Below are 27,067 nucleotides of genomic sequence, written 5' to 3'. Positions count from 1 at the left end.
AGCAAGCATATTGCAAGCCCCTATTGGAATGAGTAGGGCACAGTTCTGTTCTTAAGATTCTCACCAGTGTGGGAGAGACACACACACTGATGCATAAAAACAGGGATAAGTGCTGAGATAGGAAATTATAGCTGCACCATGACAGGGTGACTGTGTGTGGATACAGACATGCATGTGTACGTGTTCCTGCCAAACTCACATCAGATAAAGTGCACACACACCCAAGTGAGAGAGAATATGGGCTATTTCCAGAACTGCATGAAATTCAGGGCACCCTGTGGGAGAAGAGGTGAGATACAAGGCTGAAAAGCTAGGAGGGCCATGATCTTGAAGGACCTGACTGCCATAAAGATATAGTACACTATGGGGCACCTGGTGGCTCAGTTAGGCATCTGACTCTTGATTTCAGCTCAGGTCTTGATCTCAGTGTCCAGGGTCCAAGCCCCACGTTGCAGCTTGAAACAGTGTGGAGCCTACTTAAAAACAAGCCAAAAAAAGATATGGCACACTCCTAGCTGTGGAGAGGCATGACGTGCCAATTATTTGCATCTTTTAAAGATTACTTAGTTGGTGGAATGAAGAACAATTTTTAGAGAGACCAGAAGCAGCAAGTCTACATGTAAGGCTTCCAGTCTCCCAAGGGAAGCATGATAGAGTACTAAGGGATGGGCAAGACAGGAAAGAGCCTCTAGTTTTTCCTTTCTTTCAATGTCTTTTATCTGGCTTTGGTATTAGGGTAATGCTGGCCTCATAGTATGAGTTAGGAAGTGTTTTCTTTGCTTCTGTTTCCTGGGAGATATTGTAGAGAATGGGTCCCATTTCTTCCTTAGATGTTTGGTGGAATTCACTGGGGAAACCATCTAGGGCTGATGTTTTCTTAATTATTGATTCAATTTCTTTAATAGGTATAGGCTTATTCAGATTGTCTATTTCTTCTTGTGTGAATTTTTGCAGTTTTTGTCTTTCAGGGAATTGGTCTATTTCGTCTAAGTTACCAAATTTGTAGGGATCTAGTTGCTCATAATATTCCTTTTTTATCGTTTTAATGTCCAGGAGATCAAGTTAATTATTCTTGGGATGTTCCTCTTTCATTTCTGATATTGGAAATTTTCATCTTCTCTCTTTTTTTCTTGTTTAGCTTGGCTAGAGGTTTATCAGTTTTATTGATGCTTTCAAAGAACTAGATTTTGGTTTCATTGATTTTCTCTATTGGTTTCTTGTTTTCAAATTTGTGATCTCTGTTCTAATTTTTATTGTTCCTTTTCTTCTTCTTGCTTTAGGATTATATTGCTCTTCTTTCTCCAGTTTCCTAGGGTGGAAGCTTAGAGATTATTAATTTTAGATCTTCTTTTTTATTTTTTAAAATATTTAAGTTTTTTAAAGATTTTTATTTATTTATTTGAGAGAGAGAGAGAGCTGAGCAAGGGGAGGGGCAGAAGGAGAGGGATAAGCAGACTCCCTGCTGAGCAGGGAGCCTGACGTGGAGCTGGATCCCAGGACCCTGGGATCATGATCTGAGCTGAAGGCAGACACTTAACCCACTGAGCCACCCAGATGCCCCTGAAAAATTTTATTTTTAAGTAATCTCTATACCCAATGTGGGGCTCAAACTCACAATCCCAAGATCAAGAGTCACATGCTCCACTGATTGAGCCAGCCAGGCACCCCTTAGATCTTTCTTCTTTTTTAACATAGTCTTTCAGTGTTATAAATTTCCCTCTAAGCACATCTTTCACTATATTCCACTAATTTCGATAAGTTGTATTTTCATTTTCATTTAATTGAAAACATTTAAAATTTTTTTCTTGAGACTTCTTTGATTCATGTGTTAATTAGAAATATGTTTCTTAATCTCCAAACATTTTGGGATTTTTCTGCTATTTTGATTTTTAGTTTAATTCCATCATGGTCTGAGAGCGGACATGATATGATTTCTATTCTTTTAAATTTGTTCAAGTATATTTATGGCTCAGAATGTGGGTCTATCTTGGTGACTGTTCCACATGAATTTGAGAAGAATATATATTCTCCTGTTGTTGGATGAAGTATTCTACCAATGTCAACTACATTCAATTGATTAATGACACTATTGAATTTGACGATGTCCTTACTGATTTTCTGCCTGCCAGACTGTCAGTTACTGACAGTGTTAAAGTCTCCAACTATAATAGTGTATTCATTTTTTTCTCCTTGTAGTTCTACCAATTTTTGCCTCATATATTTTGATGCTCTGTTGTTAGGTGCATTCATGTTAAGTAATGTCATGTCTTCTCTGGGAATTGGCCCTCTGGGCCAATTTATTGTTTATTATTATGTAATGTCCCTCTTAATTCTCCTTGCCCTGGAGTCTGCTCTGTCTGAAATGACTTTAGTTACTCCAGCTTTCTTTTGATTAGGGTTAGCATGGTATATCTTTCTTTATCTCTTTACTTTTAATATGTGTCTTTACTTTTAAAGTGGTTTTCTTGTAGACAACATATAGTTGGGAACCTTAAGTTTTAACAGATGAAATCTTCAGATCATTTAGTGATCATTTAGAGAGGACTCAAGTGTTTTCTTCACAGTTGCTAGTTTCATTCAGAGAAAGAACGCATGGGAAAAAGCAGGTGTGGGAACAGAAGAGATGAGTTGCTGTGGTCATGCTGAGTTTAATGTGCCTACCTATATGCTGGACATATCCCGAAAATAGAGCCTTGGTGGATCTGGAGTTCAGGATGGAGATGGGGGGTTGGAGACATTGATTTTGGACTTGGAAGTGCTTTGATCCTGACAGTGGCCCTGGGAGAGGGTGGACATGCACAAGGGGAGTGTGCAGGCTGAAAGAGAATAGAATGAGGGCTACCAGATCAGTAAGAATTCTTTGGTTTCAATGATAGAATCCAAATGGCTTAGCTCAAATAATCAAAATACAAAAAGACAGAGGCAGAATTTCTGTCTTTTGTCTCCTTCCCTCCCAGCTACCAACTTTATTCTCTCAAATCATCTATTTTCAGGACACTAGGATAAAAGCCCCTGCCAGTTCTGGAATCACATTTCAAAACTTTATGGCTAGAGAGGAAAACCAATCCCTAGTTCCAGTCAGAACATCTCAGGGAAAGCCTGTGGTTGGCCCTTGCTTGGGTCACAGGCTGACTCTGGGTTACTGTGATTTATGTCTTTTATGGTCCTCATTAGAAACACAGTTTGGACAAAGGAAGGAGAATTTCCCCAAAAGGGAACAGAGGAAAGCATTTCAAGCAGACAAAAACAATCAGCATCTCCCTCAGACAGGAAGAGGTCAAGGTGAGGGAAAGGGCCCTGGGAGATGAAGGGTGCCCCCAGAGCCAAAGGGAAGGTGGGGAAGGGCATGAAGGGTAAGAGAGTACAGGAAGCATGGGGGTGGAGGGACAACTCCTTCAAGGAGATCTGCAGTGGAGCAAAAGCCGGAGGAGGGCAATAGCTGGAGGGGGTCATGAGGCCAAGAAAATTCATTTTCAGGTGAGACCTGAGTTTATCACTATGCAGAGAGGAAAGGCCAGAACAGTGAGAATGGGTGCAGATATAAGAGTGAGGGGTAATTGTATTAGTTATCTATTGCTACATAGCAAACGATTCCAAAATCCTGCAGCTTAAAACGACAAGTATTTATTATCTCATGCACTTTCCAAGTGTCAGAAATCCAAGAACAGCTTAGCTGGACGGTTCTTCGCCAAGGACTGTCTTGAGGTTTGCATTCATTTTCTAGGACTGCCATAACAAAATGCCACAGAACAAGCAGCTTAAACAACAGGTATTTATGACAGGGTTGGTTTTTTTTCCAAGGCGTCTCTCCTTGGCTTACAGACAGCTGCCCTCTCGCTGCTTTGGCCTCATATGGTCATCCCTCTACTCAGGCACAGCTCTGGTGTCTCTCCCTCTTTCGCAAGGACATCAGTCTTGTCGGATTAGGCCCCACCCTAACAGCTTTGATTTAACTTCATCACCTCTTTAAAGGCCTCCTCTTCAAATAGAGTTCAATTCTGAGGGACTGGTGGTTAGGACTTCAATATATGAGTGGGGGGGTGCACAATTTAGCCTGTAACAGTCAGGATGTTGGCTGGAGCTGTGGGCATCTATGACCTTGACCAGGGCCGGAAGATCTGCTTCCAAGATTACTGGCTATTTTTGACTGGAGACCCAGTTCTTCCCCACATGGGCCCAACCCTAGGGCTTCTCGTCCTCATGACATGGCAGCAAGGTTCCCTAAGCCGAGTGATCTTAGAGAGACCAAGGGAGAAGCCACAAAGTCTTTTATGAACTGGTCTCAGAAGCTACACCCCATCCCTTCACCTTATTCTATTTGTTAGAAGTGAATCACTAAGTTCACACTCAAGGACAGGAAAATGAGTCTCCATCTTTTTTTAAAAAAATTATTTATTTATTTATTTATTTATTTATCTTTTTATTTATTTATTTATCAGAGAGAGAGAGAGAGCACAAGCAGGGGGAACGGCAGGCAGAGGGAGAAGCAGGCTCCCCACTGAGCAAGGAGCCCCATGTGGGACTCAATCCCAAGACCCTCGGATCATGACCTGAGCCGAAGGCAGACACTTAACTGACTGAGCCACCCAGGCATCCCGAGTCTCCATCTTTTGAAGGGAAGAGTGTTAAAGAATTTGTGGACATATATTAACCACTACAGTATTTGATAAAGCAAAAGCCCCAGTGGAGGAGGCCAAAGAGGGCAGGGCTGGAAGGGTTAATGGGAGCCATCAGGGCATCCCTTCCCCTGGGCAGTCCCATATGTGCTCACATGTAGAAGGAAAGGAGTAGGCAGAGCTGGAGGCTGAGGGTCATTTCTCTTTTTTCAGTGATGCAGATCAAGGTTTTCTGCAGAGTGAGTAGTGGGAGGGAGTTTTGAAATGGGGGGGGGGGTGCAGAAAGAGCTGACCAGGGCCCATGGGAGGGTCTCAGGCGTTTCTAAAGTCCTAGAAGAGGTACAGGCCATGAAACTGCCCTGGCCTGTCTTTGAGGTGGTGTGACAGGTCCCTGGTGTGCTTGGCTCAGGGCTGGGACTTTGCAAGGTGAGAGCAGGAGTCCCACTTCCCGGGACTATGGTAGACCAGAGGGGTGCACGTGTCATGCAGTTTATTGTACTTTATACTTGTATTATGTTTATGGGTATTATAAAACCACTTTGTTCCAAAAAAAGATGTAAGGCACTGTCCAGGCTGGCTGGGAAGGAAATGAAGCTAGGATGCAGGCTGACATACTGGGAGAAACAAAGGGGCCGAGGGGTCATAATGAACCAAAGGAACGGTTCCTCATCGGGGAGGGCATGGTGCTGGGCTGAGGTGTGACCAGAGGACATGGCTTCTGAGGTGGAGCAATTCTGGGACATGAAAAGACCAGGGCCAGTGGCAGGGGGTGGACGTTACTAGAGTCTGGGAGTCAGAGGAGTTCCCACTCAGGATGGGCAGGGCAGTACCTTGGGGCACATCCTGGTGTCTGGAGAGGGATGATGTGATGTACATGGAGAGCAGATGCCATGGGTGAGGGGGCAGAGGGCAACAGAGCCAGAGCCCATGGGTGGGCCTCAAATTTCTATCTGGGGTGGGGAAGCAAGGAGCCAGAGCAGCAGTGGGGAGCCAGAGGCAGGGCGGCATCCCTCTGCGTCTTTCCCACCCATCTCTCCCTGGTTATATGAGGCAGGGAGATGGACCAGCCTCCCCTCGGAGAACTGCTGGGAGCCGGGATTCAGGTGACAGTTTCTTTGCACTTTTTCTTTTTTAAGATTTTATTTATTTATTTGACAGAGAGAGACACAGCGAGAGAGGGAACACAAGCAGAGGGAGTGGGAGAGGGAGAAGCAGGCTTCCCGTGAGCAGGGAGCCCGACGTGGGGCTCGATCCCAGGACCCTGGGAGCATGACCTGAGCCGAAGGCAGACGCTTAACGACTGAGCCACTCAGGCGCCCCATCTTCACACTTTTATACAGACCCTTAAATTTTCCCAAAGCAGAGGCAGTAGGGCCAGGTGCATAGATTTTGGAGTTGGGCAGAAGAATCCCCTTCTCCTCTGACGAGTTGAATAGTTTGGGCAAAGTCTCTATTTATTGGCCTCTGTTGTTCCACCCATAAAATGGGGATAGCAGCATTTCCTCCTGGAGCAGTGTCTGCTCCATGGGAAGTCCTCTCCTGAGGGCAGCTGCTAGTTGTTGGAATGTCAAGGTTTCTACCACCTAAGTGGGAATAAACAGATTCCAAAGCTTTGCCTGACTGGCTCCACCTTAGCTGCTGGTGTCCCGGTGATGGGCGGGTCACCTGGACCTACTTCTCCACGAGAAAGGAGTGGAAGTGTGGCCTCAAGTGTCAGCAGCCTCATGCCTGGGCACAGTAATCCTTCAGGATCCTCAGGAGTGCTTCCCGGGGAAGCGGGGAAGGGCAGCCCAGAGAAGGGCTGGAGGCACAAACAAACATTTCATGAGTGCTTCCTGTGTGTCTCTGACCTCACAGAGACCCTGCAAAACTCCAGCCATCTCATTTTCAGGAAAGAGCATGCCACATCACTTGCAGGACCTGCTTCAGCTTTCGCAGCTGGTAGATGGCAAGCCACACTTTCCAGTCCCCGCACCCCCACCCCACCCCCATGCCCGCCACCTCCCCAGGGCCCTGTGGGGACACACTCCCATGGGGTCAGTGCAGAGCAGGGAAGCCCAGGGCCCTGAGCACCCGTGGGAAGGTTGGGCTGCAGTGCCCCCGAGGACACCTTTCTGAGATTCTCAGCCTCTGTCTACCCCTAAGCATCCCAGCCCAGGAGATCAGGGACAGAACTAGGACAGGAGGTACCATGCTCCTTTGGGTTAGAGAGAAAAATGTAAGCTCAGACCTTACAAAGGAATCTACAATCTGATTCTGACCTTTGCACTGTAGGTGCTCAACACATGGAAGATTTAGATTGTCGTTGAACATATAAATGCCCATACTCTAAATTCAAATTGGAATAAGAAAATTCTTTGTCCACCAGCACAGAGTAGCAAAAGGCTCTTTGTCACGTTCACCTGCTGCTTACAGCCCTACTTTTCTCTTACCTCCCTACTTACTCTGCTCAGCCCAAACACCCTGACCCCAACACCGTTTGCACTTTTCCCTCTGACTTCGCCACAGTTGCACCATCCTTGGAGAAGTTCCTCCCTTCCTTCCACTGAGTTCTTACTCATGTTTTGAAGTCAGTGTCAAAGGCTCTCCAAGGGCATCATTCACAGTTTCATGAACAAGTATTTCCTGGGGGCAGGCCTGTGCTAGATGCAGGGAGCTCAGTGATGAACGAAACAGAGCCAGCACACCTCACAGTGCTCACTACAGAGGAGGGTAAAGTGCCTGGGCTTCAGGTCAGGATAGCTGCAGGCAGGGCCCCCCAACCTCCCTCCCTGGCCTGCTGCAGCTAATCAGGCCTGCTAGAGTGCCCCCAAAGCCCCCGGGGAGGCAGCCAGGTGCCAGGGGCAGGTTTGAAAGGAGGCAGTTCAGGGTTGGATTCCCAGCTGTGCTGCTAACTTACTGGGTCACCCGCCCTCTGTGGGGTCCCATGTAAGAAATGGGTGAAGACCTGTGTTTGGGGTGCTATGAGGTCCAGATAAAGGACACCACATGTCTCTAGCTACACTCGCTGTTTACCTCAGCATTCCCCATGGTATGTGGGTGATGACTGGTTTTCACGGATGTCTGAGCAGATAAAATTTATGCTTCTGGATGACAGGGACTGTGTCTGAAGTATGTTCAAAACCACTCACACTCCCTATGTCAAGCCCAGTACTGAGTGCAAAATAGATGATCAATAAAGATGAGATAAGATGGAAGAAACCGAGAAAGCGCCTTCTCACATTGGGATGGGACTGTGACTTATTCACCCATGTATTCAAGAGTCATCACTTCTTGAGCTAGGGCCCCATGCCCGGTGCTCAGGGACATGCTGACACACTCATGGCCCCTGCCCTCCGGGGGCTCCAAGGCAGGGCCATGAAGACTGATATTTTGCTTTCTCTCTGCACGCAGGCTGGGAAGAGCTGCTGCCGCAGGATGTTGGCCTTCCGGCTGGTAAGAACTGCACCTATCCCACCTAGGGTTTATCTGGAAAGTTACTAAAGGTTAAGTCAAGTCATTCGGTGAGAGGCAATGAGGGCCCACAAGGAAGACATCCGAGGCAAGGGAGCACAAGGAACAAGAGAGATTACATTGTCTAAGAAAACGAGTTTGGCCAAACTCTAGGCCCGGGCAGGTGGCCGCACTTGTGCAGTAATCCCTCACTTATATCTAGGGCTTAGATGCCTTGACAAAGGGATTTCTCTTTTCTTGTCTCATTGCAACAGTTGCAAGGAGCTTACTCGGAATGGATGGAAATCAAATACTGGGCCTGATGTCCCCTTCAGGCTCTGCACTGTCTTCCCTCAGCTCAGCAGACATATAAGGGCCTGCTGTATCACCGTGGCCAAGAGATGGCTCCATGTGCGATCAAATGCTGAGACCCTGCCCTGTGCTGGGGTTGGGGTGGGGGACACAGGCCTCCAGGCAGCTGGGGTGGTGCATGCAGGACGAGAGAACTTGAGAGCCCAGAGGAGAGCCCCCACCCCAGCCCACCCTGAATTCCAGCCCAAACCCAGGAAAGCCAGATGGTGGAAATTCCTTTTTGATAAGAAAATGGCCCAAATATTCTTCTTCTGCATGCAAAGCCACAAAGTGGCCATTGTTTCCTCTGGCCGCTGGATCCACACTGCTGAATGGGGGCAGCATCCCCCAGCAACCAAGGGCTCCTGAAACCAAGCCCTCCAACTATCTGAGTCAAAGAAAGGTGGCTAGGGTTGTTTTTTTCAGAATAGAGACAGGCTGTTTTAGGCTGGAAAGAGAACACACATGGTCTCAAAATTCAAATTGCAAGGACTTTTGGTAATCACAAACATTAGAACTTGGCACCATTTTGGAGCATGAGGAGCGCGAGTTGTAAGGCAAAGCCAGGCTTATTTCACAAAGGAATACACTCATGCGAGGCATTAGTCCCAAGTGTCCCACTGGGAACATGACTAACTTCAAGCAGAGTTCAGAAAGATAACTCTTGGAGGCATATTATTCTCAGTTGCCATTGTGGGCCTGTTCTGTCTTCTAAGGTTGCAAGGTCCTTGGAAAGAGGGTGATAATCTGATTCACCAGTGATCCCTTCAGAGGGTCCAATGAGTCCTGAACAAGGGGCTTATTCCTGACTGAGCTTATCATCTGTCTGTGCTACTCTGTGCTGGGCACTAGTCAGCCTCCTGACCGATGTTACATTCTGTCTTCACAACAGCCCAGTGACGCTGCCCTGTTCAACAGATGAAGAAACCGATGCTCAGAGAGGTTAAGTGACTTGCCCAAGGCCATATAGCTCATGGAATGTAGAGTAGGGATGAGAACCAAGGTCTGTCTGACTTCAAAGCGGTTCTTAGTCTGCTCTGCAAAACCATGCCATAACAAAATACCATAACACATACCACAGACTGGGCCACTTAAACAGCAGAAATTTCTTCCCTCACAGTCTTGGAGACTAGAAGTCCAATATCGAGGTGCCAGCAGGGTTAGTGTCTGGTGAGACCTCTCTTTCTGCCTTGCAGACAGCCACCTTCTCCCTTGGCCTTCCTTCTTTGCACACACGCACACACACATGCACACACACACACCACTCTCTGGTGTCTCTTCCTCTCCTAGAGACACCAATCCTACCAGATTGGGGCTGTACCTCTTTGACCTCATTTAACCTTAATTACCTTTTTAAAGGTCCTATCTCCACATACAGTTACATTGGGGGATAGAGCTTTGACATATGAATTTGGGGAGGACACGGTTCTGTCTACTTTAATGTTTGCTTTAATCTCTATTGTTAAGAAAATGCAAACATACTGAATAACTACATTATGGGAAAAGTTTATTTTTTTGAAAGCAATTAGCAGCAGACCCCCTCCCCCCCACCACCTCCCCACCTCCTCCACCACCCACCAACTGGCCCCAGGTTTGTAAATTCTTCTAATATAATTAAAATAGGGTTTGAGTTGGGAGATATTTGATTTTCACACTTCAGAAGTATAGCCAGGCCAGGAGTGAGGTGGGGGTTTCCCCAGCAGCAGCTGAGGGTTCCTTTCTCAAAGAAAATGGCTAACTTGCTGCTCTGGAAAGTTCTGCCATTAGCTTGCTGTGTGACCTTGGCCAAGCTTTCAGTTCTCTAGACCTTAGTTTTACCATCTGTCAGATGAACATGGGGCTGTCCGAGACTTCTTGGGACATCAGGGGTAGTGCCCTTTGTGACCTGATGATCCTTCCCAAGGGTGGGAAGGAGGAGAAGCTACAGCTTCTGATGTACAAGACCACAACTGTTGCCCCGGTCAGCTGACACCCACTCCTCCAGTCTTCCTCCAACCTGCTTCAACCTCCTCCTCCCGCCATCTCAGGGTACCTCTTGGAACCAGACCAGCCGTGGTTCAAATCCCAACACTACCACTTCCATCTTTGTGGTGAGATAGGAAAGATGACACCATTGTTGGGAGGGTTACACTGGGTCATTGGAAGCCACATATAATCCCAAACTTTGATAACAACTTTAGGACCGCTAGATGTTCTGAATGTGTACAGTGGGGGAGAGTGGTCTAGGCAAAGGAAACAGTACATGCAAAGGCCCAGAGGGAATCAGGTCGTGGTGCTTCTGGGAAAGTACTGGGAGCAGATTGGTGTCAGGGCTACATCTGCTCTGTACACAGTGGTGGCATGAGCCCCAGGTTGTACTGAGTGCTGCAAACGTGTCTGCTCCAAACCGGGATGTGCTATAAGTCGAAAGCACACGGCAGATCCAAGGACTCAGCATGAACAAAGAATGTAAAACATCTCACTAACAATTTTTACATTGCTTACCCATTTATTTTATTTTTTTTTTAAGATTTTATTTATTTATTTGAGAGAGAGAGAATGAGAGATAGAGCGCACGAGAGGGAAGAGGGTCAGAGGGAGAAGCAGACTCCCTGCTGAGCAGGGAGCCCGATGTGGGACTCGATCCCGGGACTCCAGGATCACATTGCTTACCCATTTAAATGATAATCTTTTGAGTCTATTGGGTTAAATAACAACATTCATAAAATTAATTTCACCTGTTTCTCTTTACATTTTAAATGTGGCCACTTGAACATTTTCAATTTCATGTGTGGTTTGAATTCTATTACTACTGGAAGCTCCGGCCTGGACCACACACTGAGGATTTACAAATTATGCATTGTATACAGCATCCCTTTCTGGCAGCTGAGGGGATAGGATGAGTGGATTGGACTGGATCACTTGCCCCACCCCTGAGGTGGAAGAGATGGTACTCTCCAAGAACCCCATGAATTGGGGAGAGAGGAGTCCTCAAAAATTGAAGACTTAAAGAAGGTGATTTGATCTTGCACTGCCAGTGTATTGTTTCAACCATTAGATTTCCCCTGACTTTGGCTTTGGGGATCCCATCATGTGGTAGCTGACTTAAGGAGGAACAGGCAAATAGACCTCTCTTTGCCATGATCACCAGCTTCTCTACCCCCTACCCTATGGACAAGTGAGAAAACCCAGAACCTCGTGCTGCCACACATTCTGAACCACCCCAAGACCCTGGGCAGAGCATGGTCTTCAGTCACATTAATGAAACCCCATCTTCCTTCCAAATGAGAACTATGAATGTTTACATACCTATGGGCAGAGGGGCTGGAAACCCTTCAATACACAAGACTGGTTGGAAATATTTTGAAATTCAAAGCACCTCTCTGTTAGATTGGCCCAGTCCCAATGCATGAAGCCATAAACATTTGTTCGCTTGATGGTAGGTAAATGGATCATACCTTGTCCTCAACCATACTTTATCAGATGGGGAGGTGGCATGATGACCAGGCACTGGAAAGCATTCCTGGGAAAAACAGGGTCTTTGGCACCAGCAGCAACCATGCCATCTGTCCCTGCAGAAGGGACAGGCTTCTGTGGGTCTACTGATGGACCTGCACTGGAACTTAGACCAGAGACCTGCTGCTGAAGAGCCCTTGATGACCCATCTGACTCTCCATTTATCTAAGTACATGCAGACACAGACCATTTCTAGGCCCGCCTCTTCCACTATGGGAAGAGAAAGACATCACGGATGGGCAGCCAGTATCAGGGCACGGTGCCTGTTTCGGCAAGTAGGCCAACAGTCCACCCTTTGGGGGAGACGTTAGTGTGAAGGCCTAGGTCTCCAGGAACCAGATTGTTCATGGCTTCGATTCTTTGAGCTTCCTTGCAGTAATTTCGGTCTCAGGCTGGGGCATTCCCACCTTCTCTCCAGCAAGAGCTCTTCCTGCAGCTAGTTGTCAGGTATTTCTCACCACAAAGAACAGCGAGGACTCTGAGGATCTCCCCACTCCCTGCAACTCCTACTCCGTTTCTTAAATCTCAGTAGAGACTCTGACTTTCTTTGCAGCTGATAGCTGCTGCTATTTCTCTTCTTCATTCTTTTCCTGATTCAGCTGCTCTTGCACAGGTTTTCCTGCTGATAGTGCTCACGAAGAAGCTCTATTTTCTGCTACCTGGTTTCTCAGTTGTTTCCTAGGAGAGCTTTGGCCACATAGATGGAACAAAAGTCACATTCTTTGATTTCTTCTTCCGGCCCAGGTCGGGTTCACACCTCCTCACTAAGTCTGGATCAGAAATGGTGTCTCTCCTTTTCATCTCTGGTTAATGTCAAGTTTGCTATGAGATGCCCATTGTCTACCTTTGACTTTTCATCTTCTTGCTGTGGTGAGCTACCAGCCATTTCAGCTGCTCACTGCAATTCCATCCTCGTTGTAAGAAAGCTTCTCCTGGGTCTCTGGGGTTTCTGATGTGATTTGATTAGTTCACTTAGGCAGTACATTGCTCATGCTGGTTTTCTGTATCCTACAGCAACTGTTCCTTGCTTTAATTTAGTTTTCATTTTAAATGGTATAGACACACCATTTAAAGAATCAGTCCCCCACTTCCTCTTCCTCAGAGGTGATCACTATCAAACCTTCTAGTTGGTTCTTTGATATTTCCCTCTGTGTTTAGAAAGAACATGCTCACAGTGCTATTTGAGTTTTTGGCTTCAGGCATCATCTATTACTGACTTCCCACCATGTAAGAAAAGCCTTAGCTCCTTGAGCCTACCCCTATCCCGGGCACTCAGAAGTATACTACCTGTGTCTCTGTCCTCCCCAGATTGTTAAGCTCTGATCAGATCTGTATACAGGGTTTACTTATTTTATCTAAGTAAATGCTACTCCCAGTTGAGCCAGCAGTGTACTCCTAGCACTGTGCTTTCCTTTCCTAGACTTTATCATTGTCTTTTCTCCACCTGTTTAGTTTTCTGTGTATTTATCATGCCTTTAACCCCCAGCTTTCTCCCACATATGTCAGTCTACTCTCAAAATGTTCTGATTCATAGGGACTTCAGCCAGTCTCATCCTCAGAAGGAAATCTCTCCCAGAGTTGCTGACTTGCAATAGCTCCACTATATCTTCTACTTCTGAGGCATACATTTTTTAAATTTATTTTATTTTATTTTATTATGTTATGTTAGTCACCATACATTACATCATTAGTTTGTTTTTCTTTTTTTTCTTTAAATTTTTATTGTTATGTTAGTCACCATACATTACCTCATTAGTTTTTGATGTAGTGTTCCATGATTCATTGTTTGTGCATAACACCCAGTGCTCCATGCAGCTAACCCATTCCCCCACCCCCCTTCTCTCTAAAACCCTCAGTTTGTTTCTCAGAGTCCATAGTCTCTCATGGTTCGTCTCTCCCTCCGATTTCCCCCCCTTCATTTTTCCCTTCCTTCTCCTAATATCCTCCATGCTATTCCTTATGTTCCACAAATAAGTGAAACCATATGATAATTGACTTTCTCTGCTTGACTTATTTCACTTAGCATAATCTCCTGCAGTCCCATCCATGTTGATGCAAAAGTTGGGTATTCATCCTTTCTGATGGCTGAGTAATATTCCATTGTATAGATGGACATCTTCTTTATCCATTCATCTGTTGAAGGGCATCTTGGCTCTTTCCACAGTTTAGCTATTGCGGACATTGCTGCTATGAACATTGAGGTTCATATGCCCCTTCTTTTCACTACATCTGTGTCTTTGGGGTAAATACCCAGTAGTGCAATTGCTGGGTCATAGGGTAGCTCTATTTTTAATTTTTTGAGGAACCTCCACACTGTTTTCCAAAGTGACTGTACCAACTTGCATTCCCACCAACAGTGTAAGAGGGTTCCCCTTTCTCCACGACCTCTCCAAAATTTGTTGTTTCTTGTGGAGGCATACATCTTGACATCAACTTGGGGTCTCCTTCACAGCCACCCTGAATATGCCTTTCGCCTCTCCTTTATACTGAATCCCTTTTCCTGGAACCGAGGTCTTTCTCTCAGTTTACTCCCTCATTTTGATCTAGCAGATCCTATAATACCTTGCTGAGAAAGGGTACATAGGAGGTAAATGTTTTTTAACAACTTTCATGTCTAAATTATGCCTGGTCAAATGTGAGTGTCAGCTGGACATAGGGTTCCATACTGGATAGAATTTTCCCTGAGAATTGTGAAGATGTATACTCCACGTTGTCTTCTGGCTTCCAGCATTGCTGTTGAAAAGTCTGGTACCATTCTAATTTTTAAGCCTTTGTATAAAACTTATTTTTTTCTCTCTGAAAGCTTTCATGATTTTCTCTTTGTCCCAAGTATTTTGAAACTTCATGATCATGTGTGTTGGTGTGAATCTATTTTCATTCCTTGTACTATCGACTGGAGTTTGTTCCCCAATTTTTTTTCCCAGAAGGCTAATGGGAATAATATTACATCTTCAAAAATTCTTGTTGCCTTTATATTCCAGTGAATGACAATTTGGGTAAAAAATTATTTGATTTCTTTTTTCTTTTTTTTTCCATTGTGGTAAAAAACACACAACATTAAATTTACCGTCTTAACCATTTTTAAGCGTACACTTCAGTATTAAGTATATTCACATTGTTGTGAATGGATCTGAGAACTTTTTATCTTGCAAACTTGGAATTCGGTGCTCATTAAACACTGTTTTCCCTTCCTTCTCCAGCCTTTGGCAACCACCTTTCTACCTTCTCTTTCTATGATTTTAACTACTTTAGATACTTTTTTTTACATGCTGTATGATTCCATTTATATAACATTTAAAAATAGATAAAACTATTCTATGGTGTTAAAAGTCAAAGTAATGGCTACATTTGAGGAGGAGAAAGCGGGTGGCAGAGCAACTGGGAAGGAAGAGGTGGGGAACCTCTGGGATGCTGGTTATGTTCTATTTTTTTACCTTGATGACAATAATTATGATAATTCCTCAAGCTGTGTTTTTTTTTTTTTTTTTATTTGACACAGAGAGCACAAGCAGGGGGAGAGAGGGGGAGAAGCAGGCTCCCTGCTGAGCAAGGAGCCCGATGTGGGACTCAATCCCAAGACCCTGGGATCATGACCCAGGCCGAAGGCAGCTGCTTAACCAACTGAGCCACCCAGGCATCCCTCCTCAAGCTGTGTTCTTATGATATGTGCACTTTTCTCTTATATGTATGACATTTAAAAGACTTTTCAAACATTTAGTGTGTTAATTTTTATATATTTTATTATCAACTTTCTTACTCACCTTTTGACAAATGGACCACCCAGGTTGATTTAACTTGATAAACTAAAAGGTAAAACTTCTGAACCTTCCCTTTCCTTTTCCATAACAATTTTTGTAGTATTGGAAGAGGAAAACTTGAAGACAAAAACAAGTGGATAGGAAACTGAGCTCTTTTTTCCTTTTGGTCCTATTGACCCTTAAGATTTTAAGTAACTGAGAAGGGTTGGGATTTGTACCAGAGTCAACCAAGCTAACCATCGTGGTAGATGGGGAGGAATTTTTTTGGATACTGATTAATACTGCATCAGGGTTCCAGTCTAAGCACCTCTTCCATTAACGGCCATAGGGTACCTTTCTGAAAAGAGGACTCAGGAAGTTGATTAACCTGGTGAAATCCAAAGCAAAACATCAAAACTTTTGCTTTTCCATTTTCCTATGAATTTCTCTTGATCTTTAGTGGCACCTAAACTGGCGCCATCCTCTAGCATCTTCTTGCACCCTAAAGATGGGAACGCCCCCTTCTAAATAGAGAGCAGAGATGTTTGAGCATAGGACACTCTGCAGAAGCCCTCTCTGACGCACTAAGCCCCAAGGGTATCGATGCATATCCCTACTTTAGATACTTCTTATGAGTGAAATAATGCAGCATTTGTCCTTTTGTGACTGGCTTATCTCACTTAGCATAATGTCCTGGAGGTCCATCCGCATTGTACCATATGATAGGATTCCTTTTGTGTGTGTGTGTGGGGGGAGGGCTGCATGATATTCCATTGTATGTATATATCACATTTTGTTCATTTTCTTATCTGTCAATGGACTCTTGGGTTGCTTTCACATATGACTATTGTGAATAATGCTGCAATGCATGGGAGTACAAATATGTCTTCAAGATTTTTTTTGAATTTCTTTGGATGTATACTCAGAAGTGGGATTGCTAGGTCATAGGGTAGTTCTATTTTTAATTTTTTGAGGAACCTCCATATTGTTTTCCCCAGTGGCTGCACCAGTTTACAATCCCACCAACAGTGTATAACAGTTCCAATGTCTCTACATCCTCTCTAACACTTGTTGTTTTCTGCTTTTTTGATAGTGGCCATCCTAATAGGTGGGTTGCTCTTTTCTTGAGATCTTTGTAGGAGTGGTTCGGCCCTCACATAGGATTTGACTTTGTCCTGAATTTTCTCCTTATAAGTGAACTTATCTTTTTGTCTGGCTACATCCCCAAACTTACTTCTTTATTTTCTAAGTTCAATAATCTTTACTAATCTATGTCCTAGAGCTGATTTTTCTTTGTCTTTATTTCCTGAGACCCAGTGTGCTTTCAATCCACAGATGCAAGGCTTCTTTTATTTCTGGAAAGTTGTCTTGAATTATATCTTTAAATAATTTTCCTGGGTTTTATTTCTAGTTACCTTCTTTGGGCACTTATGTGTATTTTTGTCCATCTTCCTTATCTATCTTTTTCTTCCTAATTCTCACTTTAAACATTTGTGTGTCCTTCTTCTCACTCTCTCCTCCTGTCTTCAGTGATCTTCACTGTGCTTTTAATATAGTAGTGCTTGTTCCTCTGCTATTTCCAATTCTGTTTTTGTTTCTGGTCCATGTTTATCTCTTTTCTTCCATTTCTTTCTCAAGCTTTGCCAATTCATATCTTATCCTTTTCAGTTGCCTCAGTATCTGATTTCTGAGGTCTTGCTCCAGCTCTACTCTTCAGTTAGATTTTGGAAGCCATGGTGAAGTACATGGCCACAACTTTCCACTGTTGCATGGCATTTTTGTTGGTTGGTTGGTTGGTTTTTCCCTGGTGAGAATAATTCACCCCCTCCTTTCCTCCTTTTGGATTTCAGTATCTTTGTACGTAGACCTGTGCTGATTCCTTTTGGATTACTCCTCTTTGAATGGAGTGAGCTTTCTTGGACCAGAAGGAAGTTCATGTGGGTCAATGCCATGTTGCAGGCTAGCAGAAACCTAGTGAGAGTTTGGTCTTTGCTTCTCCCCAACCAAAGGGTTTGGGTGCTATAGGGCTATTTACAGGGCAAAGACTTTTTCCAACTCACAGTGGGACTGTTTTCCTGCAAATATGGCTTGTCTGTTTCCTAGAACCAAGCAAGGCCAGGGAATCTTCCCCTGCTACCTCCCACCTCTCACTACCATCCTGGCGAGAGCAAGAGAGGGCAGGGAAGGAGGGAAGGAAGAAGGAGAGGGAAAGATGAGGAGGAGCATGAGGAAGGGGGGGAAGAGCGCACCCCAGCCAACTTGGGAAGTCCTGGTTGGAGGGGACAGCCCCCAGGAGAGGGTAAGTCTTGAGCAGGAAGGGGAATGTGGAGCAGGCAGCATCTGACCACTGTCTTCTCTCTGCTTTCCAGGGTGACCATGTGTGGCTGAGCCCCCTCTCTGCCAACAAGACCAGTGTGGCCATAGGGTGCATTGTGAAGGAAACAAAGCCTGGCAAGATCTTGGTTGAAGATGATGAGGGCAAGGTCAGTATGGCACCTACCACCCCTACCCCCATCCCTCCAGGGCCCTGAGCCCCTCTCCCCTTCTGGTGCTGCTCCCCGACACCAGGGGTTCCAGAGACCAAGTGGGGGAATCCTACCTGGCAGGACAGACCACAGTGGGGTCTTGTCATGGTAAGCATCACGAGTCTGTCTTGGGGAGTGTTTCTATAATCAAAGAGCAGGGAGCAAGTTGGTAGTTGGAAAACTTGACCAATTAGGGGAGCAGGAAGGAGTGAAGTGAGGAAAGGTCTGTGGCAGAGAGGAGAGGGCGGCAGAAAGCGGGTTTGCAAAGTAAAGAAGGTGAGCTGGAAGGACAAAAAGGAGAAATGGAAAGGTGTTTGAGAAAAATACATGGCGAAGAGGCCCCAGAATGTGAGGAGGAAGGGGATGAGGCTCAGCTCATGCTGAACAAAACAGCCCAGGTGAGAGAGAAGTGGGAAACTGGGGTGGCCTGCAGGGCTGCAGCTCAGCCACCCGGGGTTAGGGGAGCAAGCCCGGCCAAGCACAGTGCCCTGGGGAAGGGCATGCAGTGTGAGGGGTCCAGCTGGTCCCTTTAGTCCTCCTCGTGCTGACCTCTTTGCTGAGGTGCTACAGCATGGGGCATGTGGAAACTTGACCTCCAGGGAGAAGATTCTAGGCTGTGACCTATGAGCTCCATATTAGGGAAGCCAGGAAAAGATGAACAATAATGTCTTCTATTTGCAAAATGATGTTTTACAGTTTAAAAAGCACTTTTACTTGAATGCTCTTATTCTAACAATCTGTGAGGTCCCCAGCTGCAAACTGTCCCTGATCCTAATCACAGCCAAATCTGACTTCTGGCTAAGAGCTCCCCTGACCCTGGTCTGAAATGTGCCATTAGCCCCAGCTATACACTGACCCCTGGCTCTGGACACATTCTTTCTCCGACTGCAGTCTGCCCTGATCCTGCCTCAGGTTTCCCTTGACCTCCGCCAGAGACTAGTCAAGCCACCAGGTCAGCTGATCTGCTAGGAACTTGGAGAAGAGGAGCAGCGGGTTGGCCGCCCTTCAGGGAAGTCTGTGTCCTTTGTTCCAGGAACACTGGATCCGAGCAGAGGACCTTGACACCCTCAGCCCCATGCACCCCAACTCAGTACAAGGCGTGGACGACATGATCCGCCTGGGGGAGTTGAACGAGGCAGGCATGGTGCACAACCTCCTGATCCGCTATCAGAAGCACAAGATCTATGTGAGTCCCCCATTCCCACCTACCAGCCAGGGGGGTTGGGTCCACAGGCACTGACCTCCTGGCTGGGAGGGGGGAAAAAAAACAGGCACTGTGGGTTTGGAGCCAGGCACAGCTGGTTCAGTCCCCACTGCCCGTGCCCTCACTACATGAGGTGGGCAAGGAACAAGGAACTTAACGCTTCTCCATCTCTGCTCCCTGATCCAAAATGAGTAGGGTGATAATACCTTTGAGGTCTCAGAAAGCTGATGTGTAGCATGCCAGCACAGTGCCTGGCACATAGTAGGTGCTCAATTAGTACTGTGGCTCAGTGGAAGTCCTGCTCTGATGGCCAAATGGACCAGAGGCCGTGGGGGTAGGCATTGTCTGCCTGGCCCCTTCCTAGGCATGTGACAGAGACAGAGTCACCAGGCAGAAAACCCCTGTCAGCCTGTGAAATGAGTCCTGTGATGGCCAGAGGGGCTGTGTGGGTAGATGTGGGTCCTTCTCCCAAAGCCTGTCAGTGGATGGGAGGTTCACCCCAGCCCTAAGGCTCGCATCCTTGTTCCAATGCAGATATTCCCAGGAGAGGCAGCATTCAAAACTGACGCCAGCCCTGCCCTAACTGGGTGTGGCCTAGGAAGTCCCTGCCTACCTGGGCCTCTCCTGGCGAGAGGTGGCTGGGGTGGCTCTGGGCAGCCTTTCTAGAATGATTAGAGCAGTGGGAGAATGAGCAGCGGACCCCAAAGAGAGGGGAGGGCTGGTCAGGAGAGTGAGGAGGCCCTGCAGGAGAGAGGGGTCAAGGCACACTGAGTCCACTCTGCCTGAATGTGAGTCAGAGCTCCTGGGACTGATAACGCCAATAAGCTAAAATGAGCTTATCCTTTATCCTTACCAAAGAGCTTATTCTTTCATTCTTTTATCTGGTTGTCACAGTCCTTGGAGTCAGAGAGATTGAGCTCTCCATTCCTAAAATGAAAACTGGGGTGTGGATAATCATCTGACTTGATGAGGTGACTACCCCTGTCCCACCCCCAGAGGGGCAGTCGGGCATCCTGGGGGCTCCAGATGCGCAGGTGGTCCTGACCGGGGATCCTAGGAGGGATCAGTGGAGGCTACCGTTGTAAGCCAGCCTCACGGAGGCCCCTGTGGGAGGCAGGTGAAGACTCATGTCATAAAGTCAGCCTATTTTTATTGAGCCTTCTAAATACCAGATAAAATGTTAAACATTTAACATAGAGCACCTCACTTAATCTCTGCCCCCAGCTCTCATTCATAGTGAACACCCCCATCTTTCCAAAGGGAGGATCTGAGCAGCTGAGCGTCTCGTCTCCCTGGCCCAGAATCAGACCCCACTTCCCCGCCAGGCTCAGCCAGGCCTGGTAGCCCTGAGTGGGTTGCACCCCAGGCCAAGGTCAGGAGCGGGCAGTGTGGGCCTTCAGAGCAGAGGGCACTAACCATCTGCTCCTTTCCCCAGACCTACACAGGCTCCATCCTGGTGGCCGTGAACCCATTCCAGGTGCTGCCCCTCTACACCCCGGAGCAGGTGCTGCTGTATTACAAGCACCACATGGGCGAACTCCCCCCACACGTCTTTGCCATAGCCAACAACTGCTACTTCAACATGAAGAGGAACAAAAGGGACCAATGCTGCATTATCAGGTGGGGGTCAGGCTCCCCACATTCCTGGTGGGAGTCAGATGGGCCGGGCATGGCCCTGAACGTCTTGCAACGCAGGGAGCACCTCCTCTCCCTAAACCTCTCCCAACCAGCCCCCCGTTGGTCTGTTTTATTTAGGGACTCCCCTTCAACGGCAAATACCCCACCTGGCCTGCACCTGGCCCCTACCGCCCCTCCACCCTGACAAGTCCCTCCAAGGCTGCCTTCCTGCAGAACCTGCTCTTCCACTGTATTAGCAGAGCCTGGACTGCCCTGCCCTCAGTGACTATTTCCTGAGACAAGGAAGGAAAAATGGGATGGGCACATTGAATGGGACCCAGGATAGATGCTAGGGGGCTCAGGGATCAAACAGGAGAGGTCTCACTAAAAAAAAAACAAATCTCTGGGCAGCCCTCAGGTGAGGACAGGGGTAGCAGCAGGTCCAGGGGCCAGCTCTCAGGTTGCTGGGGCCCAGGAGGGACATGTCCTCCTCCAGTCCAGGTCCTGACCCTGCTTCAAAGACCCCCAGCCTGGCCTGGCCTGGCCTCCCTGCTTCTTGCACAGGCCCTCCTGGTAAGGAAGGAAGGCAGGGAGAGGGAAAGGAAGGAGGAGGCGGAATTTGCCTCCAGGGCACATTGCTTGGAGCTATAGTAAAGTCGTTCATTCATTCTTTCATTCATTCATTCATTCACTCATTTGAGGTCCCACTGTGCTCCAGTTGTATGCCCCACATTGTACTACTATGGGGAGACAGCAGCAAATGAAAGGGACTAAAATCCCTGCCTCATGGAGCTTACATTCTAGAAGGGGAGACACATAGGCAATAAATAAGCCAATTTTTCAGGCAGGTAATGAAAGCTTTGAAGAACAGCACTGCAGGGCAAGAGGAAAGACCGTGATGGGGCTGCTGCTGTAGGTGGAGGGCAGACGAAGCATGGCCTCTCTGAACGGGATGATGGCACGGAGACCAGAACAAAGTCCTATAGCATAGATGATCACATTTACTGTTCTCAGCAACTCTCTGAAGTAGATACTCTCATTCCTGTTTTACTGTTGCGGGCGGCATGGTACTTACCATCAGAGAGGCTGAGATCCTTTCCCAGAGACACACAGCTGTTAAGTAGGGAATTCAAACCCAGGGCACTGGAAAGAAGACCGAGAGGTGAACTGGGGTGACTTCCACTTCTTGGGAAGTGAATGGAATTATGCGCCAAGGAGGGCTGGTGCTCTGTCTCCCTCCTGGGCTCTGCCTGTCCACTCCGTGCGCTCCTAATGTGCTTCGCCACCCAGGACTGGGAGGACCAACCTCACTGCAAGAGGCCTCTCCCGAGCAGAGCTGGGCCCCAGGCTGGCCTGGAAGCTCACCGGGCCAGCCTTCACCTCCAGGACAGCGGTGGCTCAAGAGGAGGGCAGAGCACCCTGATCTGTGGCTTTTTGCATGAACAGAACGTCACTCTGAGTCAAACTGCCTTCTCTTCCTGCCCTCGCCTCCCTCAAGGCCATAAGAAAAGCCATAAGCAAGTCACCTCCTCTCTGCCCGCAGTACCCTGTCTCTACCTCGGAGGGTTGTTTGGGAAACTTATGTTCGAGGCAGGCAGTGGAGGTTTGTTGATTGGACTGACTTGGCTGGCATAGTAATTGTGAACATTTTTGATCAAAACTTTTCTTAAAATGAATACTGTCAGATGAAACAGTATTTGTCTGGTATTTGCTTCAAAATAGTACAGGGTGGGAAACAAAATGGGCCAGGAGTTGAAGCTGGAAATGGGACTGTGGGAGCTCATAATGCAAACCATAAGGTGCAGGAATCTCCTGGGTATCTTTTGAAAATGCAGATTCTGACTGAGCAGAGCTGGGTGGGCCTAGGAGCCTGCATTTCTAACCAGGTGACAGGCATTGCTTTTACTAGCAAGACACTATTCAGCCTCCATTTGTAATGTTTGACATTTCCCATAATGAAAAATAATTTACCCAAAAGTGACATGCAAGCCTCAACAATAGTACAGTAATCAACTACAAACCCGAGTGTGTGCAATATGCCAGACACGAGTATATTTTTAACTTCATTAAACTCCTTAAGAAACTTTTAAAAACTAGTTTTCATACCTCACCATTATGAAATTAATATATCTTCAATATGGAAATTTTATAAAATTTCAGAAAAATATTGTCAGAAAAAATTCCTAGATACTTTTGGAAGAAAAAGCTTCCCCTATCCACTTAGTTAAAATTCTACTGAATAGTAGGGACATTTGTCACTTTACTGTACCTAATAAGCATTGTCCAGGTAATTGAGAGCTCTGTATAGACTTGGTTCTAATGGCTGCATGATGTTCTCTGACCAGAGGGACCATAACTAATCTTCCCCCTTTATGTTACTTCTGATTTTCCTCAATTGTTGGTTGTTTTTAAGATTTTTTTTTTTTTTTTACATAATTTCTACACCCAACGTGGGGCTCAAAACCTACAACCCGGAGTCACAGTCTCCCCTCTGGCCCACATAAACTCACGGCTCATAGAGAGGATGTTACATCAAAATATTGCATCGTCTGGTCCTGTTCATTCATCTGTAGTTACTGAGCCCTGGGCCGGTGACACTGGAATAAACCACATACAACCACGCTCAAGGGGCTCACATCCAAGGCAGGGCAGAAAAGATGAACACAGCAATAACTAATACAAAGTAGACAGCTGAGACCCACAGGGAAATGTGGTGGGACTTGTACACAGGGAGGGGGCATTCCCGTTCAGACCTGAAAGCGGGCCTGTGGGGGGTTTGCAGAATAGTTGAGGGTATTGAAGACATGGCTGTTTGACAGACTGACTCCCTGAGGGTCCTCTTTGCAGTGGGGAGTCTGGGGCAGGGAAGACGGAGACCACCAAGCTCATCCTGCAGTTCCTGGCCACTGTCAGCGGCCAGCATTCGTGGATTGAGCAGCAGGTCCTGGAGGCCAATCCCATCCTGGAAGGTGAGTGGTCACCCTCAGGACCAGCCCCCCTCCCCTGGCCCTGCAGGCTGGAACCTTCCTGCCAGGAGGTGCCTGTGGGGAGGGAGAGGATCATACCCTTTCTGCGATTTCTCGGATCCCTCAGGGCAGGAAAAACGAGCCCGTGGTGGATGGTAGTATGGGGGTTCCTGGGAAGCACAAAGGGACAAAACTGATAACCTTACAAGCTTTCACTAAGTGTGTTTTTCACAGGATCAAGACAAGTATTCCTTTTAAATAAGGACTCTGAGATGAAATTGGTTTGGGAAATGCTGGGTGTGTCCGCTTGGGTCACCTGTGAGGCAGTTGCTAAGCTGGTGTTAAGACTGCAAGAGGTCGGCTGAGGAGAACCCCTGAGCAAGACGAAGGGGGAAGTGGCAGCAACAAGCAAGAAAAGCATCCTGACTGGGGTACCTGTAGGACACTCAGGAAAGGGAAGAGTGGAATTGGGCGGAATGAGGTTCAAGCTGTGTGCGGATCTGCCAGGGTCTTGGCTAGCCCGAGGGGGAGCTCAGAGCAAAGTGCCCATTAGAGGAGGCCTGCATTGGGTGCAATGCCAGGCCCATGCCCCCTCACTCCGTCTCTGGTGGGGGCAGCCCAGAAATGTGTGACTTGGACCCCTAGTGACCAGCCACGGTCAGCGCGCTTTCTCTGTTTCTTTATAACACAGGTATGCTTTACATACAGTACAAGTTCACCTTTTTCAATATACAGTATGAGTTTTGACAAACTCATACAGTCATAGAATGCCCATCTTAGTCATGTATGAAATGTTCCTATCAGCCCCAAGCTTCCCTTCCCTTGTAGTCAACTCTCTTCCCAACCCCAACCTTTGGCAACCACTGATTTGTCTATTTTCCCCTCGATACAGTTGACCCTTGAACAATGAGGGTTTGAATTGTGCAGGTCCACTAACGTGGACTTTTTTCAATAAATTCTTTTCTCTAGATTACTTTATTGTGAGAAGACAGTACATGATACATATAACATACAAGATGTGTTAATTGACTATGTTATCAGTAAGGCTTCCGGTCAACAGTGGGATATCAGTAGTTAAGTTCTGGGGAGTCAGAAGTTATACACAGATTTTCAACTGCACAGGGAGTTAGCACCCTTAACCCCCACATTGTTCAAGGGTTAACTGTAGTTTTATCTTTTCCAGAACGTTATATAAATGAAATCATATGGTGTGCCGTCTTTTGGGTCTGCCTACTTTTGTTAGCATAATGCATCCGGGATTTTTCATGTCGTTGTCTGCATCAATAATTCATTTCTTTTATAGACGTAGAAGTGTCACAGTTTGTCTATTCACCAGCTGAAAGACACCCGGGTTGTTTATAGTTTTTAGTGATTATGAATAAAGCTTTACAGACAGTTGCATATAGGTTTTGGTGTGAACATGTGTTTTTCTCCTGAATAAACATGTTAGGCATGAAATTGTTGGGTCAGATTTTGGTGAGCCATTTACCTTTGTCACAAACTGCCAAAATGTTTCCCAAAGTGGCTGTACCATCTTGCATTCCCAGCAGCAAAATATGAGAGTCCTGGTCGCTCCACATCTTCGCCAGCACTTGGTACCGTCAGGGTGTTTGCTACTCCAGTAGGAGCAGAGTGGTGTCTCATCAGAGTTTTAATTCAAATTTCCCTAATGGCTAATGGCATCTTTTCATGGGCTTATTTCCTATCTGTGTATCTTCTCTGTGTCTATTCAAACCTTTTGCCCATTTTTAAATTGAGTTGTTTCCTTATTAATAATTTATGAGTTCTTTATATCTTCTGGATACAAGCCCCTTATAAGATATGTGTTTTGCAAATATTTTGCCCCCGTCTGTAGTTTGTCCCTTCATTCTTTCAACAGTGTCTTTTACAGGCCAGAAGTTTTTGATTTCCATAAAGTTCAATTTATTTTTGTTTCTGTTATTGATCATGCCTTTGGTGTCATATTTAAGAAATCTTTGGGGCACCTGGGTGGCTCAGTCGGTTAAGCATTCAGCTCTTGATTTTGGCTCAGGTCATGATCTCAGAGTCGTGAGATCGAACTCCGTGTCCCGCTCCGCTAAATTCTCTCTCTCCCTCTTCCCCTCCCCCTTCCCTCTCTAAAAAAAAAAAAAGAAAGAAAAAGAAATCTTTGCCTAATCCAGAGATTTTCTTTTATGTTTTCTTCTAGATGTGGTGCAGTTTTAGCTTTTACATTTAGGTCCCTGATCTGTTTTGTGTTGATTTTTTCTACGGTGCAAGGTATAAGTCGAGTTTCTGCCTTTTTCTCATTTTTTTCCTTCCCTTTTTCTTCTTTTCTTTCAGAAGGCTATCCAATAATTTCAGCCCCATTTGTCAAAAAGACTATTCTTTCTCCATTGAGTGCCCTTTGCACCTTTGTCTAAAATCAGTTGGCCATCCATGTGTGGTCTGTTTCTGGATTCTCTATTCTGTTCTGTTGCTCTCTGACTTACCCTTCTGCCAGTGCCACACTGTCTGGATTTCTGTAGCTTAGTTCTATAGCTTAGTCAGTTTTTCAATCACGACCTCCAGTTTTGTTCTTTTCAAAATTGGCCATTGTAGGTGCTTTACCTTTCCATATACATTTCAGAATCAGCTTGCCAATTTCTACCCAAAGGGGCCTATGTCAGGCTCTTTCTTGAAGAGAAATCTGCCACCGGGTTCAACAACATGAAGTAGGTTTCCCAAGCATAGCTAGCCCTACAGGAGCCTCTGCTGTCTGTCGGGATACCTCAAGGGGGACACCAAGGAACTCTTCTCCTTTTCTCATGGGACTAATGCTGTATGGTAGTATTGTCAACCTGCATCCCAACCCACCAATGGGTCATGAAATCAGTCTTTTAGGACAAATTAAATTGCATAGAATAGAAAATACCCCAGTGCATCGTTCTTGGTCAGAACCAGTACTGAATATTTTCTTTTACTAATGTGTGCAGGTGGGGGTGTGTATGCAGTAAGACGCAATGCAAAGGGTCTTTCTTATTGTGGCTCGAATCAGCTTGCAGAAACAGCTCTATGAAATGCACTTTGGATCATGCTGCAGTCCAAATGCCTTCTGCTCTGACCTCCTCCTCTGAGCCTAGTCCCTGCCAGCTGTTGCTACTCT

At 46.3% G+C, this 27,067-nt stretch overlaps 1 protein-coding gene across 8 annotated transcripts in view; it reads left to right on the top strand.

Moving 5' to 3' along the window:
* The window catches only part of MYO7B (myosin VIIB), a 98,540-nt gene that overhangs the window by 5,295 nt on the left and 66,178 nt on the right, over nt 1–27,067 (top strand). For 6 of the 8 annotated variants that reach the window (XM_027588707.2, XM_027588709.2, XM_027588703.2 and 3 more), the window contains exons 2-7: nt 8,010–8,051; nt 9,292–9,341; nt 18,001–18,114; nt 19,190–19,342; nt 20,796–20,980; nt 23,825–23,946. In XM_027588707.2, the coding sequence (XP_027444508.1) occupies nt 9,318–9,341; nt 18,001–18,114; nt 19,190–19,342; nt 20,796–20,980; nt 23,825–23,946 (598 nt within the window). In that variant the 5' untranslated portion in view covers nt 8,010–8,051; nt 9,292–9,317. Of the gene's footprint in view, nt 1–8,009; nt 8,052–9,291; nt 9,342–11,248; nt 11,394–18,000; nt 18,115–19,189; nt 19,343–20,795; nt 20,981–23,824; nt 23,947–27,067 lie in introns of those variants that run through there. The other 2 variants (XM_027588710.2, XM_027588704.2) reach the window with 2 other exon arrangements.

Source organism: Zalophus californianus, chromosome 3, assembly GCF_009762305.2.
Source record: "Zalophus californianus isolate mZalCal1 chromosome 3, mZalCal1.pri.v2, whole genome shotgun sequence".
Taxonomy (NCBI): domain Eukaryota; kingdom Metazoa; phylum Chordata; class Mammalia; order Carnivora; family Otariidae; genus Zalophus; species Zalophus californianus.
The sequence above is the reverse complement of the archived record's forward strand: the minus strand, read 5'-3'. Positions and strand labels throughout refer to the sequence as shown.